This window comes from Heptranchias perlo, chromosome 17 (genome assembly GCF_035084215.1).
Source record: "Heptranchias perlo isolate sHepPer1 chromosome 17, sHepPer1.hap1, whole genome shotgun sequence".
Classification (NCBI taxonomy): Eukaryota; Metazoa; Chordata; class Chondrichthyes; order Hexanchiformes; family Hexanchidae; genus Heptranchias; species Heptranchias perlo.
The window spans coordinates 3,914,061-3,932,141 of record NC_090341.1 but is presented as its reverse complement, the minus strand read 5'-3'; the positions used below and the strand labels follow the sequence as shown (position 1 = coordinate 3,932,141).

The window sequence follows — 18,081 nt, the reverse complement described above, 5'->3', positions numbered from 1 at the left end:
AAGGACGTGGTTTAATGATCCTTCCCCTTGAGTAACAATTTTACAGCTGAGTGGCTTGCTAGTGAACTTCAAGACTGGAGTCCCCTGTAAGCCAGATAGGGTGGGAGTGGCAGGTTCCCTTCCCTGAAGGCCATTGGTGAACAGTTGGGTTTTTATGACAAAATAGCAGCTCTCGTGGTTGTTTTCTCACCCCGGTACCAGATCAGAAATGACTAGATTTATTGAATGCAATTTCACAGCTTGCCATGGTAGGATTTGAACTCATGGGATCTGGGTTATTAGTCCAGTGCCATAACCATTACACTACCTGTTGAATAAACTTACTTGCCGAATTGAACTGCAAATTCTATATATTCTGGTTTTCATGCAAAAAACATTTTCCTTTTTAGGTATTTAAATGACTTGTATATATTGGAGCTGAAGCCAGGGTCTGGAGTTGTAGGATGGGACATACCGGTCACCTATGGAACCCCTCCACCACCTAGAGAGTCCCACACTGCTGTCGTGTATCGCAATAAGGACAACAAAAAACCAAAGCTCGTCATCTATGGTGGAATGAGTGGCTGCCGACTCGGAGACCTGTGGATGCTGGATATTGGTAAATGCGTGGCCCTTTATGTTTAATTCTGTACAGGCAACAAGTACGTTTTAGGGTCTTTTACATTTGCTGAAGGGTCCTGGAGATTCTTTACCCAACTGGAGATTGATGACATCAAGTGCTGCTTTCCGGGTTATTTTATCTGGTGCAGCATCTTCTAGGGAAGACCTGTTGAAATCAGAGACCCGTAATTCCCATTGCTACAATTGATGGAAGCTTTTAACTTTGAGATACGTAATGGTGGCTTGTGAGACTCTCATTGGAATAAAGAAGGATGGATTGTTTATATTTAGAAGACCATCTGGTGGTGGGAGCAGCGTGTGTGTTGCCATCAGCTGCAATCTTCTCATGTGAAAGCACCTTTAGAGACACAGGAGGTCAAAATGTGTTGATTAGATGTTCTACGGGAGATGCAGAAATATGTGGAAGGCAAGAGCTGGTATTCAGAAGCATGATCTGTTCCTCAGTCCATTTATATCCCTTTTTGATTTTTTTTTTGTTCCCTTTTACCATCCCTTGCCACTGTTCTATGAAAGACTCGTGCTGGGGTACTTGTGATCTTCACTGAGTTATTGGACTGCATTTGGGGGGGGGCAGCAAGATATTTTAGCCAAGCCTGGTCTACCATTTACACAGATGAACTTCCAGCAAAGCTCACTGGCTGACAACAACAACAGCTTGCATTTATAGAGTGTCTTTAATATAGTAAAATGCCCCAAGGCACTTCACAGGAACGTTAGCAAACAAATTGAGACCGAGCCACATAAGGAGATATTCGGACAGGTGACCAAAAGTTTGGTCAGAGAGGTTTTAAGGCATGTCTTAAAGGAGGAGGGAGAGGCGGAGAGGTTTAGGGAGGGAATTCCAGAGGTTAAGGCTTGAGCAGCTGAAGGCATGGCTGCCAATGGTACAGCGATTAAAATCGGGGATATAAATTACCATGGAATCTGCTTCCACCACCCTTTCAGGCAATGCGTTCCAGATCATCATAACTTGCTGCATTTTTTTAAAAAATTCTCCTCATCTCGCCTCTGGCTCTTTTGCCAATTATCTTAAATCTGTGTCCTCTGGTTATTGACCCACCTGCCGATGGAAGTAGCATTTTAGACTGGCATTTATTTATCAAATCCTTTCACACGTTCAGTTTCACAAGATCTCTTACATGTATTTTGTTTGTATAACACAGAGAATTTAACGTGGAACAAGCCAGAAGTTGCTGGAGTACCGCCACTGCCTCGAAGCCTGCACTCCGCCACAATGATTGGGAGCAAGTGAGGGTCTATTCTAACCCTTAAGAGGGAATTGCATTGAACTGTTTAACATTTGTGCTGATTGTGCTTGCATCCAGTGACATGCTTAATTTTATTGTCCTTTTTTTGCAGAATGTATGTTTTTGGTGGCTGGGTCCCCCTTGTGCTGGAAGATGTCAAAGCTCCAACGCATGAGAAAGAGTGGAAGTGCACAAATACTCTGGCGTGTCTGGATCTGGGTATGATGTGTTGCTTCTTAACTTTCCCTCTCTCATTGCTTCTTAAGCATTGTCCCTGTGCTGTTTTATTAATGGGAAATCTTCCAAGTGGAAGAGAATAAATGCCAAAATTGGTGTTGAATCTTCGTTCAATCACAATCGAAAATTCAGAATTAACGGATACTTGGGCATGATTTCATTGCGCTCTTGCGAGTTGGGAGTGAAGGGGAATCAAATTATATCACACAAACCATTCAACTTTGCTTTTGTCTATCATCTGAATCATGAAATGAGATTACTGCCTTTTATAAGCAATCTGTACATCTAATTTTTCATTGGTCTTTGAGAGTGGCTTTGGCGACCCTTGCCAGAGTAAGTAGCTTGGAGTTAGAACCGGCTGGTTTCTGAAGTTTGGAGAAGTAATTGTGAGGGGTATGAAACTTCTTCTTTAAGCTATATTTCTCTTTTTATTCCCCTGGCTGACTCTCCATTCCCTTCCTTTTTGTAAGCACCTGGTCAGTGTAGCACTTTTGAACACATCTGACCACTCCTTGGTAAGTCACTGCACCAACATGCTTTGATGGCCCATTAATCTCTCTCTTTCCCTTGTCAAACTAGAAACAATGACTTGGACGCAGATCTCTACAGAATCGTTTGAGGACAGCATCCCTCGTGCCAGAGCTGGTCACTGCTCGGTCTCCATAAGCACACGCCTCTATGTGTGGAGTGGCCGAGATGGCTACAGAAAAGCTTGGAACAATCAAGTCTGTTGTAAGGACTTGTGGTATCTCGAAACAGGTAAGTGCAGTTTAGGCAACAAATTGCAGTTGTACATTTATACAGCACCACGTTAGAAAAACTTCAGGCTTGAAAAGAGGTGAGTGAGAAGGTATCTTACAAGAGGTCCCAGGTTTTCTCAATTGAAAGCAAAAGAGTACATAAGTGTTCTGGCCAATATTTATCCCTCCACCAACACCACTAAAACAGATTGACTGGCCATTATCACATTACTGTTTGTGGCATCTTGCTGTCTTCAATTTGGCTGCAGCTTTTCCTACATTACAACAATGACTACACTTTATAAGTACTTCATTGCCTGAGAAGCACTTAGGGACGTTCTGAGGTTGTGAAAGGCGCTATAGAAATGCAAGTTCTTTCCTTTACCAAAGCAGTGAGGTAGCGCTAAAACTAAACAAATCATTGGTTTAGCCACAGTTAGAATATTGTGTCCAGTTCTGGGCACCGTACTTTAACAAGGATGTCGGTGCCATATAGTAGGATTTTCTACGGGTGATACTAGGAATGAGAGGCTTTTGGTTATGATGAGAAAATGGATTCTTCTCCACAGAACAGTGAAGGTTAAGAAGAGATCTGATAGAACTGTTCAAAATTGTATGGAATTTTGATAAGGTAAATAGGAAAAAGTTATTTCCACTGGTCAGGGAAAACATTTGAGATCACCAAAAGAACAAAGGGAGAGGTTAGGAGAGATTTTATTAAGCAGACGGTTGTTAGGAAATGGAATGTCCTACCAGAAAGAGTGGTTCAAATGAATCCATAATAGATTTTTAAATGGTAATGGGTAAATGCTTTGAAAATAATTCAAATGAATAAGAAAGGGCAAGGGCATGGGACTAAGTGGATAGTGCTTTGAGAGCTGGTACAGGCATTGGATGGACGATTGGCCTCCTATACTGTTAAGATTCTACGGGATTATACTAAGCAGGTAGCAAGTATGGTAGCATAATGGTTATGTTACTGGACTAGTGATCCAGAGGCCTGGACTAATATTCCGGAGTCATGAGTTCAAATCCCGCCACGGCAGCTGGGGAATTTAAATTCAATTAATTGAATAAAATAAAAACTAGTATCAGTAATGGTGGCCATGAAACTACCGGATTGCCGTAAAAACCCATCTGATTTACTAATGTCCTTTAGGGAAGGAAACCTGCTGTCCTTACCCAGTCTGGGCCTATATGTGATTCCAGGCCCACAGCAAGCCACTCAGTTGTTCAAGAAGGCTGTTCACCACCACCTTCTCAAGGGCAATTAGGGATGGGCAATAAATGCGGGCCTTGCCAGCGACACCCATATCCCATGAACGAATTTTTTTAAAAAAGGAAAATCACAATTGTGGAACAAGGGGAATAGGAGCAATCTGGTAAATGGCGATTTAAAGCCCAATGTCAGGGAACACATGCTTACACGGAGTAATACCTGGATTCGGTTTCCAGGCAAGATAGTGAAGGTAAAAACTCTACAGTCATTGAAGATAGGTGATGTGATGGGGAGAAGAGTGAGCTAGATGGGCCAAATGGCCCCCATGTCTCTATCCCATCGCCCCAACCCCCCAACTCCTTTCATCTTTACTTACTTTTATGAAAACTGAAATTCCAATTGCTTTTTCTTAATAGAAAAGCCTAATGCTCCTGGCAAAGTCCAGCTGGTTCGAGCAAGCACCAACTCTCTCGAGGTCAGTTGGGGATCGATACCTACCGCCGATGGCTACTTGCTTCAGCTTCAGAAATACGACGTCCCTACAGCCACTGCCGCCATGACACCTTTGTCGAACTCCGCCATTTCGGGCATCCGACCGCCCGGCAGCCCCGCTCCCGCAGCATCAGCGCCGCTGTCTCCTTCGCCAGCGCAGCCAGGAATCCGCTTTGTTACACAGCCTGCCGCTGCTCTGGGCACTCAGACAGCATCCCTAACCCCTGGCACAACATCACCGGCCGTAGTCAGGCTTCCTGCTGCCGTAGCATCTCCACGCGGACCTGGTAAGACACTTCCTCTGACTTTTTTTGATAAACAAAGCCTCCGTTAGTAACCTTTCTATGATGCATATATAACGGGCCAGAATTTGCTGGGAAAATAACGCCAAGTTTAATGCTCACGCTGTTATTAGTGTGTAAATAATCCAGCAATTTGTGGCGAGGAAGAGATACGCCGTGATTTGCGAATCGCCACAAAATGCTGGACAATTTGTGCTGCTCCGCCATTAGCCTCGAGAAAACAGCAGCTCGCCCTCAACCTCCCCGTGAATTTCAAGAAGTTGCTGCACTTGTGCTGTTAAAACGAATTAAATTCGCTGTAGAAAGTTAGGGCTGGTATATGACAACCTAAGGACCCTTTTAATGTCGAGATTTATGTTCCTGCGAAGGCACTCAACCTCTCCAGCCCAGAAAGGGAACAGTTGAAACTATGGAGTCTCATTCCTGTAGGTATTGTATTGTTCTTTGAGGCTTTTAACATTTTTTAAATGTTTTTTCTCACTTTTCCTTTGTCTTTCTCTCAATCCAATCTTTCTTTCCCTCTCTCTTTTTCTCTTTCTGTCCCTGATTTGTCTCCTATTCACCCTATTTCCTTCTCCGTCATTCCTGTTTCTTTCTCTGTCCTTAAATCTCATTGGTGACGGAGATAGACTGTTGGTCCTGCTAGTAACTGAGGTCACCTTGCTGTTATCAGCTTGCACTTCCAGCAATTTGCGGCACAAAAATTTTTCGAGCTGAATGGTGAGGGAAAATAGTCTAACAAACGAGGCAAGCAAGTGAGATGCCCCACTCCAGCAAATTCTGGGCCAATGTATTCTCTGTATTTTAAGCTGCTGAGTTTCCGTGTGTACGTGCATGGTTTTAGCCTTCAATGGCTTGGGGTAAATGCATCATCTGATGAGAGATCAAGCCATACAGACCAGAAGTTTGATCATTGATACGTGTGTAGTTTAGCTGACCTCAGCCAGGAGAAACACTGGGGCACCACATTTGGCTTCAGGGACATAAAAGGTTCCATGGCAACATTTAAAGTAGAGGAGTTTTCCCAGGTGCCCCTCAACCAACAGCAACAAAAACGGATTAACTGGTCGTTTATGTCGCTTGTTGTTTGTGGGACCTTGCTGCTAGCAAATTAGCTGCTACATTTGCTTTCAGATCAACAATGACTACACTTCAAAAGTAATTCCTTGGATGTAAAATGCTTTGGGATGTCCTGAGGATGTGAAAAGTATTATATAAATAGGAGTCCTTCCTTCTTTCCTTTACCTCTAACTCAGGACACCAAGACCAGTTCGTATCCATAGCTTTATGCAGAATAATGGGAAATTGATTTAAACTGTACGTGCAGCTCGCAAGGCTCCATGGTATGCCCTTAAGAGGCTCACAAGGACAGAAGGCTTCGGCACCCCTGCTTGAGGTTCACTTTGGGCTGATATTTAATTGACACTCCTCATTACAGGCACCACGATGATCAGGACCACAACAGGACAGCCGGTGGTGGCATCAGCAGCTTCAGCCGCATCCCTCATTACCGTGCAACGGCAAGCTGCACCCCCGGGCAAAACGCCCATTACCATGGCGACCCTTCCACCAGGTGTTCGCATGGTGATGCCAGCACAGACCACAGCAGGGGCTGTAAGTTATGTATTTTGTTGTGTTGTGGTTTCTGTAGAGCACAATGTGTGGTGAAATCATTCACAGGTGCAGTATTATATACAGTGGCTTATGATTGACAAAAAATTACACTGGGTTTTGAGACAAAGTCCTCATGCTGGGTAACTGCTGATGCAACTTAACAGAATATTTAGGAAACTCATTGCAGCTGCCACTATCAAACAAATGCCTCATCTCACCAGGTTTGTTTAAACAGTCTGCATTGTGGGCTGTTGTAATTCGTATTTTGGACAGTAAGTGTGTTAGTGGTTATGGTGTGCTGCACCAGAAAAAAAAAACTCTTGTGGCTGCTTTGAGGGCTCAGTTGGTAGGTACAACTTTCGGATGGGACGTTAAACCGAGGCCCCTTCTACCCACAGGTGGACGTAAAAGATCCCACGGCACTATTTCTAAGAAGAGCAGGGGAGTTCTCCCCGATGTCCTGGTTAATATTTATCCCTCAACCAGCATCACTGAAACAGATTATCTGGCCACTATCACGTTGCTGTTTGTGGGACCTTGCTGTGCGCAAATTAGCTGCCGTGTTTCCTACATTACAACCATGACTACACTTCAAAAGTACTTAATTGGCTGTAAAGCACTTTGGGGTGTCCTGAGGTTGTGAAAGGCGCTATATAAATGCAAGTCTTTCTTGCATTGCCCGTTGTGACCTAGACACTCGGACTAAGAAAGTCCCAGGTTTCATCCATTGTCTGCAGAATTGGCAGATTCTCAGCGGACGACTCAGTGCCTTGAGATAGAATCATAGAATGGTTACAGCACAGAAAGAGGCCATTTAGCCTGTCGCGCCTGTACCAGCTCTCTGCAAAAGCAATCCAGTTAGTCCCATTCCCCTGCCCTTTCTCCGTAACCCTGCAAATTCAGTTTTGAAAGCCATGATTGAATCTGCTTCCACACCCCCTCGGGCAGTGCATTCCAAATCATAACCACTCGCTGTGTGTTTTTTTAAAGAAAGTTTTTCCTCATGTCATCTATGGTTCTTTTGCAAATCACCTTAAATCTGTGTCCTCTGGTTCTTGACCCTTCCGCCAATGTCGAGACCCCTCATGATTTTGAACACCTCTATCAAATCTCCTCTCAACCTTCTCTGCTCTAACGAGAGCAACCCCAGCTTCTCCAGTCTATCCACGTAACTAAAGCCCCTCATCCCTGGAATCATTCTAGTAAATCTTTTCTGCAACATCTCTAAAGCCTTCGCATCCTTCCTAAATTGTGGTGCCCAGAATTGGACACGATACTCCAGTTGTGGCCAAACCAGTGTTTTCTAAAGGTCCATCATAACATAAGAACATAAGAAATAGGAGCAGGAGTAGGCCAATCGGCCCCTCGAGCCTGCTCCGCCATTCAATAAGATCACGGCTGATCTGGTCCTAACCTCAAATCTAAAATCATGTCCAATTTCCTGCCCGCTCCCCATAACCCCTAATTCCCTTTACTTCTAGGAAACTGTCTATTTCTGTTTTAAATTTATTTAATGATGTAGCTTCCTGGGGCAGCAAATTCCACAGACCTACCACCCTCTGAGTGAAGAAGTTTCTCCTCATCTCAGTTTTGAAAGAGCAGCCCCTTATTCTAAGATTATGCCCCCTCGTTCTAGTTTCACCCATCCTTGGGAACATCCTTACCGCATCCACCCGATCAAGCCCCTTCACAATCTTATATGTTTCAATAAGATCGCCCCTCATTCTTCTGAACTCCAATGAGTAGAGTCCCAATCTACTCAACCTCTCCTCATATGTCCGCCCCCTCATCCCCGGGATTAACCGAGTGAACCTTCTTTGTACTGCCTCGAGAGCAGGTATGTCTTTTCTTAAGTATGGACACCAAAACTGTATGCAGTATTCCAGGTGCGGTCTCACTAATACCTTATATAACTGCAGCAATACTTCCCTGTTTTTATATTCTATCCCCCTAGCAATAAAAGCCAACATTCCGTTGGCCTTCTTGATCACCTGCTGCACCTGCATACTAACATTTTGATTTTCTTGCACTAGGACCCCCAGATCCCTTTGTACTGCAGTACTTTCCAGTTTCTCGCCATTGAGATAATAACTTGCTCTCCGATTTTTCCTGCCAAAGTGCATAACCTCACATTTTCCAACATTGTATTGCATCCGCCAAATCTCCGCCCACTCACCCAGCCTGTCTATATCCCCTTGTAGGTTTTTTATGTCCTCCTCACTCTCTACTTTCCCTCCCATCTTTGTATCATCTGCAAACTTTGATATGTTACACTCTGTCCCCTCCTCCAAATCGTTAATATAGATTGTAAAGAGTTGGGGACCCAGCACCGACCCCTGCGGAACACCACTGGCTACTGGTTGCCAGTCCGAGAATGTACCATTTATCCCAACTCTCTGCTTCCTGTTAGATAACCAATCCTCCACCCATGCCAGAATATTACCCCCAATCCAGTGATTCTTTATCTTGAGCAATAATCTTTTATGTGGCACCTTGTCGAATGCCTTCTGGAAGTCTAAATACACTACATCCACTGGTTCCCCTTTATCCACTCTGTACGTTATATCCTCAAAGAACTCCAGCAAATTTGTCAGACATGACTCCCCCTTCGTAAAGCCATGCTGACTTTGTCCTATTAAATTATGTTTATCCAAATGTTCCGCTACTGTCTCCTTAATAATAGACTCCAAAATTTTACCCACCACAGATGTTAGGCTAACTGGTCTATAATTTCCAGCCTTCTGCCGACTACCCTTTTTAAATAACGGTGTTACATAACCACCTTGCTTTTGTGTACTCTGCCTCTATTTATAAAGCCCACGGTCCCGTATTTAAATTTAAATTTCATCTGCTGTATGTTCACCCTGCTTATGTCCTCTTGAAGTCTATCATTATCCTCCTCACTGTTCACTACACTTCCAAGTTTTGTCATCTTCAAATTTTGAAATTGTGCCCTGTACACCCAAGTCATTAATATATATCAAAAAAAAGCAGTGGTCCTAGTACCGACCGTGGGGAACACCAGTGTATACCTTCCTCCAGTCTGAAAAACAACAGAGTTAGGGAGAGGGGAAGAAAATGAAACAGCTCCAGTTACTCTCCCTCGACTGTTACTGGAGAGTTTGAGAGAATGTCAGGCCAGGACGGTATTTGGCTTGGGTGTGATGGCCTCTGGAGGTAAGTATCCAGCCGACGCTCGCTGTCTAAGTGCACTTGAATGAGCATCTGGGACAGGTATCGAAGAATAACCCTGTGCCAGTGGAACACTGCCCCACTTTTTGCAGGGGTGGAGGATGAAAGAAACTGCTTGCAACTACCCTTGTTCCATCTGTATTTCAGTTTGACTTCCTGGAAATAGTTTTAACATTTTCTGCTAGTTAACAGATCATTGGCGGTCGAAGTAGCATTTAGGGTAGATTAAATGTTGTTAGATTTTGCTAGTATTGGATTTGGAGCCTTGACTTGGTGATTGTCGGGAGGCTGTTACACTGTCGTGGGGCATCACGACCAACCCTTGATTCGATTAATGCTCAGACACACAGGCAAGAAGAAAGCTCCAATGCTGAGAGCAGCTGCAAACAGGTTCCTAGTGGGTATGGATTAACAGCACAAAAGTGGTGTGGGAGGTCAAAATGTCTCATCGCTATAGAAGACCTTCATCTGATGGGTTTAAAGCACATTTCAGAATCAGAGCAGAGTGAACTTTACACTGCACCTCACTGTGCTATCACGTGAGCGGACTCCTCAACGAGTCCGAACGACCTTTGAAATGGGCTGAGAGTCCTTGCCGAATGCTGATCTGATGTCTCTCCTTGAGCACGAGAATAATTGAAAAGGTTGTGGGAAGGGGAGTAAGATTGGGACTCTCCACACTCATTAATCTTTTAAATCTGAGATCGATAAGATTTTTGCGAGCCAAGAGTTTTTTTTTAATTCATTCGTGGGATGTGGGTATCACTGGCAAGGCCAACATTTATTGTTCATTCCTTAATTGCCCTAGAGAAGGTGGTGGTGAGCCGCCGCCTTGAACTGCTGCAGTCCATGTGGTGAATGGTCTCCCACAGTGCTGTTAGGTAGGGAGTTCCAGGATTTTGACCCAGCGACAATTGAGGGATATGGAGCCAAGGCAGGTAGATGGAATTAGGATACAGATCACCATGATTTAATTGAATGGTGGGCTCGAGGGGCTGAATGGCCGATTCCTGTTCCTATTACTGTGTTTCCCACCCAATGTGCTCACCGAGTAGCTGAGTCCTTTAGGCCAGGAAGGTTCCAGGGTCGATCTGTGCTGTGTTGGCTGGTGGCAGCAAGGAACGTGACAACTGGCTGCAATGTTGTGGGGGGGAGGGTGTGGATTTGACCGTTTCCTATTTCTGGTTTGTTGTTCAGTAACAACAAACTTTTTTTCCCCTCCCCGGACAAGAACAGCATTGGACTCCACTATAGTGCCGTCTTTCCCAATGCATTTCTTTCTGTACTTCCCCTCATGCCCCCACTCCTTTCCAGAGTCTATAGCACACTGAGTGTTCATGGAACCATGCTTTAAAAAGAAGTCATTGATTTTCGGAGGAAAGCAAGAAAATTGGCAACAAAATAAGAATGTTGCACAGGCTGGGAGGAAAAAGATTGGAAGAGCTATAGTGGTAGGGGATTCTATTGTAAGGGGAACAGACAGGCGTTTCTGTGGCCGTAAACGTGACTCCAGGATGGTTTGTTGCCTCCCTGGTGCCAGGGTCATGGATGTCACTGAGCGGCGACAGGGCATTCTCAAGGGGGAGGGTGAGCAGGCAGAGGTCGTGGTCCACATTGGGACCAACGACATAGGTAGGAAGGGAGATGAGGTCCTGCATCAAGAATTTAGGGAGCTAGGTAGCAGATTAAAGAGCAGGACCTCAAAGGTTGTAATCTCTGGATTACTCCCAGTGCCACGGGCTAGTGAGTATAGAAATAGGAGGATAGAACAGATGAATGCGTGGCTAAAGAGTTGGTGCAGGAGGGAGAGTTTCAGTTTCCTGGATCACTGGGCCTGCTTCTGGGGAAGGTGGGACTTGTACAAGTCGGACGGGTTGCACCTGAACCAGAGCGGGACAAATATCCTTGCGGGGAGGTTTGCTAGCACTGTTGGGGGGGGGGGTTAAACTAACTTGGCAGGGGGATGGGATACAGAGTGGAGCTACAATAGGGGGTGATGTGCAGCCAAATATAGAGAAAAAAACAAGTCAGCTTGGAAGACAGGGCAAATATGTGAGGGCAAGGCTGGATAGCATCTATTTTAATGCAAGGAGTCTTGCGAATAAGGTGGATGAACTGAAGGTGTTGATAAACACATGGGAGTATGATATTGTTGCTGTCACAGAGACATGGTTGAGGGAGGGGCAAGACTGGCAGCTCAATATTGCGGGGTACAGAATCTTCAGGCGAGACAGAGGGGGAGGTATAAGAGGAGGGGGGGTCGCAATATTAATTAAAGAATCAATTACTGCCATAAGGAGGGATGATATATTAGCAGGTTCCTCTAATGAGGCCATATGGGTGGAGCTTAAAAACAAAAAGGGGGCAAGCACTTTGATGGGAGTGTACTATAGGCCCCCAAACAGTCAGGGGGAGATAGAGGAACAGATATGCAGGCAAATCTCAGAAAATTGTGCAAATAATAGGGTAATAATAGTGGGGGATTTCAACTTCCCCAATATTAACTGGGATACTCAGAGTGTAAAAGGCTTAGAGGGTACAAAATTCTTAACGTGCATCCAGGAGAGCTTTTTGAGCCAGCATGTAGAAAGTCCGACAAGAGAGGGGGCGGTACTGGACCTAATTCTAGGGAATGTGGCCGGCCAAGTGGAGGAAGTGCTAGTAGGTGAGCACTTTGGTGACAGTGACCATAATTCAGTGAGATTTAAGGTGGTCATGGAAAAGGACAGGGAGGGGCCGGAAATAAAGGTTCTAAATTGGGGGAAGGCCGATTTTAATAGGATAAGGCAGGATCTGGCCAAAATGGACTGGGATCAGCAGCTTGTAGGAAAATCCACATCGGAGCAATGGGAGTCTTTCAGAAGGGAGATTGAGACCATACAATGGCAACATGTTCCCGTAAAGGTCAAGGGTGGTTCTAAGAACTCCAGGGAACCTTGGATGTCAGGGGATATACGAGAATGGATTAGGAAAAAAAGAGGGCTTTTGGCAGATACAAAAGGCTAAAGACGGAGGAAGCCCTAGAGGAGTACAAAAAGTGCAGGGGGATACTTAAAAAAGAAATTAGGAGATCAAGGAGGGGCCATGAAATAACACTGGCGAGCAAAATAAAGGAAAATCCTAAGATGTTTTATAAGTATATTAAGGGTAAGAGGATGACTCGGGAAAAAATAGGGCCCATTAGGGACAAAAATGGCAACCTGTGTGTGGAGCCGGCAGATGTAGGAGGGGTTCTAAATGAATTTTTTGCATCTGTTTTCACTACGGAGAAGGACGATGTAGACATAGAAATACGGCAGGGGGACTGTGATATACTCGAACATATTAACATCGAGCGGGAGGAGGTATTGGCGATTTTAGCAGGCCTAAAAATGGATAAATCCCCAGGCCCGGACGAAATGTATCCCAGGCTACTGTGTGAGGCAAAGGAGGAGATTGCGGGGGCTCTAACACATATATTCAGAACCTCTCTGGCCCCAGGGGATGTGCCAGAGGACTGGAGAACCGCTAATGTAGTACCATTATTTAAGAAGGGGAGTAGGGAAAAACCGGGGAACTACAGGCCAGTGAGCCTAACATCAGTGGTAGGAAAATTATTGGAAAAAATTCTGAAGGACAAAATTAGTCTCCACTTGGAGAAGCCAGGATTAATCAGGGATAGTCAACATGGCTTTGTCAAGGGAAGATCATGTCTGACTAATTTGATTGAATTTTTTGAGGGGGTGACTAGGCGTGTGGATGAGGGTAACGCAGTGGATGTGGTTTACATGGATTTCAGTAAGGCCTTCGATAAAGTCCCCCACAGGAGACTGGTCAAGAAGGTACGAGCCCATGGAATCCAGGGTGCCTTGGCACTTTGGATACAAAACTGGCTTAGTGGCAGAAGGCAGAGGGTGATGGTCGAAGGTTGTTTTTGTGACTGGAAGCCTGTGGCCAGTGGGGTACCACAGGGATCGGTGCTGGGTCCCTTGCTGTTTGTGGTCTACATTAACGACTTGGATATGAATGTAAAAGGTATGATCAGTAAGTTCGCTGATGATACAAAAATTGGTAGGGTGGTAAATAGCGAGGAGGATAGCCTCAGTCTGCAGGACGATATAGATGGGTTGGTCAGATGGGCGGAACAGTGGCAAATGGAATTTAACCCGGAAAAGTGCGAGGTGATGCACTTTGGAGGGACTAACAAGGCAAGGGAATACACAATGAATGGGAAGACCCTAGGCAAGACAGAGGGTCAGAGGGATCTTGGTGTGCAAGTTCACAGATCCCTGAAGGCGGCGGAACAGGTAGATAAGGTGGTAAAGAAGGCATATGGGATACTTGCCTTTATTAGCCGAGGCATAGAATATAAGAGCAAGGAGGTTATGATGGAGCTGTATAAAACACTGGTTAGGCCACAGCTGGAGTACTGTGTGCAGTTCTGGTCGCCACACTACAGGAAGGATGTGATCGCTTTGGAGAGGGTGCAGAGGAGATTCACCAGGATGTTACCAGGGCTGGAGCGCTTCAGCTATGAAGAGAGACTGGGAAGATTGGGTTTGTTTTCCTTGGAGCAGAGGAGGCTGAGGGGGGACATGATTGAGGTGTACAAAATTATGAGGGGCACAGATAGGATGGATACTAAGGAGCTTTTTCCCTTCGTTGAGGGTTCTATAACAAGGGGACATTGATTCAAGGTAAAAGGCGGGAGGTTTAGAGGGGATTTGAGAAAGAACTTTTTCACCCAGAGGGTGGTTGGAGTCTGGAACTCACTGCCTGAAAGGGTTGTGGAGGCAGGAACCCTCACAACATTCAAGAAGCATTTGGATGAGCACTTGAAATGCCATAGCATACAAGGCTACGGACCAAATGCTGGAATATGGGATTAGAGTAGACAGGGCTTGATGGCCGGCGCGGACACGATGGGCCGAAGGGCCTCTATCCGTGCTGTATAACTCTGACTCTGACTCTAATGTGCACCTACGTAGAAGATAGGGGACAGTCTTAATTCTCTAATTGGCAACAGCATATTCCAATCTGCCATATCTATGCTCAATATTAAAAATTATTTACTCGGATCGCTTTTTTTTAAATGCCCCTTGTAAAAGCTATTTTGGTGGGGGAGGAAGAGGGGAGAGATATACATGTTCTTTGCCACATGAGGGCATTTATACCCCATCTGAAAATTGTAGCCGGTTTCTAAGAAATGTGATTTATTTTCAGCAGCCCCAGTCGGTACTGATTTTTTTTTGAGACCCATTCAAGCTCTGTCTTGGCACTGAACAGGGTGCTGGTGCTTGCTCCCTGGGCTGCTGCTTGTTGACAGATTTGCTACACACAGGAAGAGCAAGCTTACGTCAGGAACCGGGAGCTGTTCCTTTTAAGTGAGGGTGGCAACGACATTGCAGTTGGGATGATTTAAGAAACAGCTAGATTCTGTAATGGAAAGGTGGTAAGATTGGTATTCTGGAGGGGTGAGGTAATTGAAAACCCAACAAAGCAAGCTTCAAGTCAATTCAGCAGCTCAAAACCGATTTCTGGTGCCAATTAGGAGATTTTGTGGTTTTATTTTATATTTTTTTTTTAAAAAAAGAGTTCTAAAAATCCTCTCCACTACATGCTTGAAAATGCCAACTTGTGCTAGAGCCAAGCACCCTCCAGTACTCTGTCCAAGTTGCAATTCTTCGCATATGAGCCTGGGCAAGTGATTGTCAGAAGGCTATTGGACTGTGGTGGGGCATCCCAGCCGAGCCCTCTCCTCTTCTGGCTCAATATACATGTCAGAAGGGATCACTAATTAGAGCGTTGAGGTCAGTTGTAGCACCCCTAATCACATGCTCCAGGGGAGGTCAGTGCAGAATAGGGCACGAACCTAGGACATGCTTGGTCTGTAAGCTCAGTTCCACACTGCACAACGGCCAAGCAACCTACTCAAAGACCTCTCTCGGTGCAACTCTGAAGCAAATTCATGTGCCATGGAATATACCATTGGTGCAATGCTGCTTTTGACTTCTGCTTTTCCTGTGGATTGCTTAGTCTCCACTTCTTAGACAGGGGAAAAAATGGGAAGTCAGAGCATGCATCTGTGACCTCTACCATTGAGCAGTGGAGGGCTTTCCAGTAAAGTTTGTTTGTTTGCAAGCTTGATCTGGAGGGTGTTGACTCCCCCTGCCCATTTACGAATGTGTTATGCGGGAAGGGGAGGTTTGGTGTTGAATTTCATTCTTGCCTGTATTGGTGATTTTTCTTTACCTTTCTGTTTGCCAGCCACTTACCTCCAGCCCGCAGATGAGTGGGATGGCAGCTTTGGCTGCAGCAGCTGCTGCCACTCAGAAGATTCCATCCAGCATAGCAGTTACCTCAATCGGACTTCATCCTGGCACAACCATGGTGAAAACGATGGCAGTCGCCCCTGGAGCCAGTACCCTGCCAACCACTGTGAAGGTAGCCACTCCGTCAGTAATGGTATGTCATTTGTATAAAAACCATTGCGCATCATTCATTCTTACTGTGTTTCGTATGTTCACACTCTTCCCTTGGAGAAGTCGCAGGCTGATTAACAGTCTGACAGGGTAGTGGTGGTGGTGTTTTCGTATCTTCACGCTCATCCCTTGGAGAATAGTGTGAAGTAGTGGAAGAATTCGCCAGCTGATTAACAGTCTGACAGGCCACGATGTGAATACTCCTTTCCATGGCCGTAAGCATCTTTAGACGAGCCAATAGCGGGGTTAGTCCTATATGACGAGAGGAGTTTATGGGCTCCCACAACCCATACAATGAGAGGGAGTCACCCACTAGAATTCAGTACTGGAGCTCCAGTCTCCACTTGCCAGGACTGTCCAGAGCTTGAACCCTGCACCTTTCTGACTGAGGCAGGAATACCACCACGAAGCCAAAGGCTCGTCCCACCAATGTAAAATGCTTGAGCTAGCAGTAATCCAAACCCCTTTCTTCCTCCCCCCCGCCCCCCCCGCCCCCGTCTTTCATTGTCATGCCCTTGAGGATTAGCCACGTTATTTTAGCCTGTTATACTTCTACCCCCTTCCCACCGCCACAACCTTCCACATCCCCAAATTTAATATTGCAGCTGTAGCATACGTCACAATTCAGAAAGTGGAGTGGATGCTATGAATTTGAGCATCCACAAATCTTTGCACAAACCAGGTACCAAACTTAGAATCTACAGGTCTGTGTTTCATACTGTGATATTGGGTGGTATTTTATTCACCTGACCTTTTTGGAGGGAGCTTCATTTGAAAGAGGGGTGGGGGGGGGCGTAATCCAAGACCCTTTGAACATGAAGTCTTTGGAATTAAACTGTAGATGGAAGGCCTTCCTTCCTGGAAGGCCTTTCACCTGCTTATCCTGATGTGAATTTGCATCTGCTTTCCAGGTCAACACACCAGCAACCTCAATGTTGAAGACTGCTGCAGCCCAGTTGGTGACTCCCACAAATGCTGCCACTTCCACCGCCCCTGCGCGACCGATAATCACTGTGCACAAATCTGGGACAGTCACTGTGGCCCAGCAGGCACAGGTGGTGACCACTGTGGTGGGAGGCGTCACAAAAACCATTACACTGGTTAAGAGTCCCATCTCCATGGCAGGAGGAAGCACACTGGTAAGGATATCAACGTTTGATTACGTGTGCCTGTTCTTTTAGCAGCTCTGCAACTGTGGCAAGCTTGTGTTTACTGTCAACATTAATGTCAAGAGAATGACTGTAAATTATTACCTTGTAATTTTTTTAATTTTAAATTGTGACATCTTTACGCTGGCTGTTTAACTTTTAAAAAGCCTCATAAAATAAACATGCACTTTAAGTCAGACTAGTGCTTGTATCGACGTTGTTGCTGAATGTTGGGACTCTTTTGATACTGTCTTATCGTACCTCCTGGCTTGAAGTAGTATCTGTCATTTGGACGCCTTGTATCTTCTGAACTGCAGTGCTTTCTTTGCTTCCCGTCTATTGTCCATTCTCTCCCTCGCCTGAAAGTGTTAATTCCATGCTGGGCTACAGTCAATCTGCGGTACCTCGCCCGAGCAACCATCACAAATGAGTGAACTTTGAGTGTCAGCAGGCTGTTTAGTGGTAGGGAGAAGTGGGTAGACTGTGTGCCTCACAGCTCAGTTCAACCCGATCCTGTCCACACTCGCACCAGGTAGCAATCTAGATCAGGGACTGTGGGCTTTTTTTTTGCCCTTCCCTCCCAGGGTCGCTCAAGTGAATTGTTGCAGGAAACTCTTTCCCAAGCATTTTTTCAACCAGCTGCCTTGAGTAGGCCAGTCACTTTTCCTCTGGGTGCGAACTGCATGTGGGAACTGGGATGAAGTGAAAAGGGGGGGAGAATCTCCAAAAATAAATTGGGAATCTGTGTTGTTACAGGATAAGTCCTAAAAAGGAGAAATTTCGTATTTAAACTGTTAACCATTTTTGT

The 18,081-nt window shown here is 45.4% G+C and overlaps 1 protein-coding gene across 1 annotated transcript in view; it reads left to right on the top strand.

Moving 5' to 3' along the window:
* Positions 1–18,081, top strand: part of LOC137333992 (host cell factor 1-like) — a 75,981-nt gene that overhangs the window by 23,491 nt on the left and 34,409 nt on the right. The window contains exons 4-11 of the mRNA XM_067998381.1: positions 390–598; positions 1,785–1,869; positions 1,981–2,087; positions 2,685–2,864; positions 4,481–4,843; positions 6,297–6,472; positions 15,911–16,108; positions 17,037–17,264. Of these exons, the coding sequence (XP_067854482.1) occupies positions 390–598; positions 1,785–1,869; positions 1,981–2,087; positions 2,685–2,864; positions 4,481–4,843; positions 6,297–6,472; positions 15,911–16,108; positions 17,037–17,264 (1,546 nt within the window). The remainder of the gene's footprint in view (positions 1–389; positions 599–1,784; positions 1,870–1,980; positions 2,088–2,684; positions 2,865–4,480; positions 4,844–6,296; positions 6,473–15,910; positions 16,109–17,036; positions 17,265–18,081) is intronic.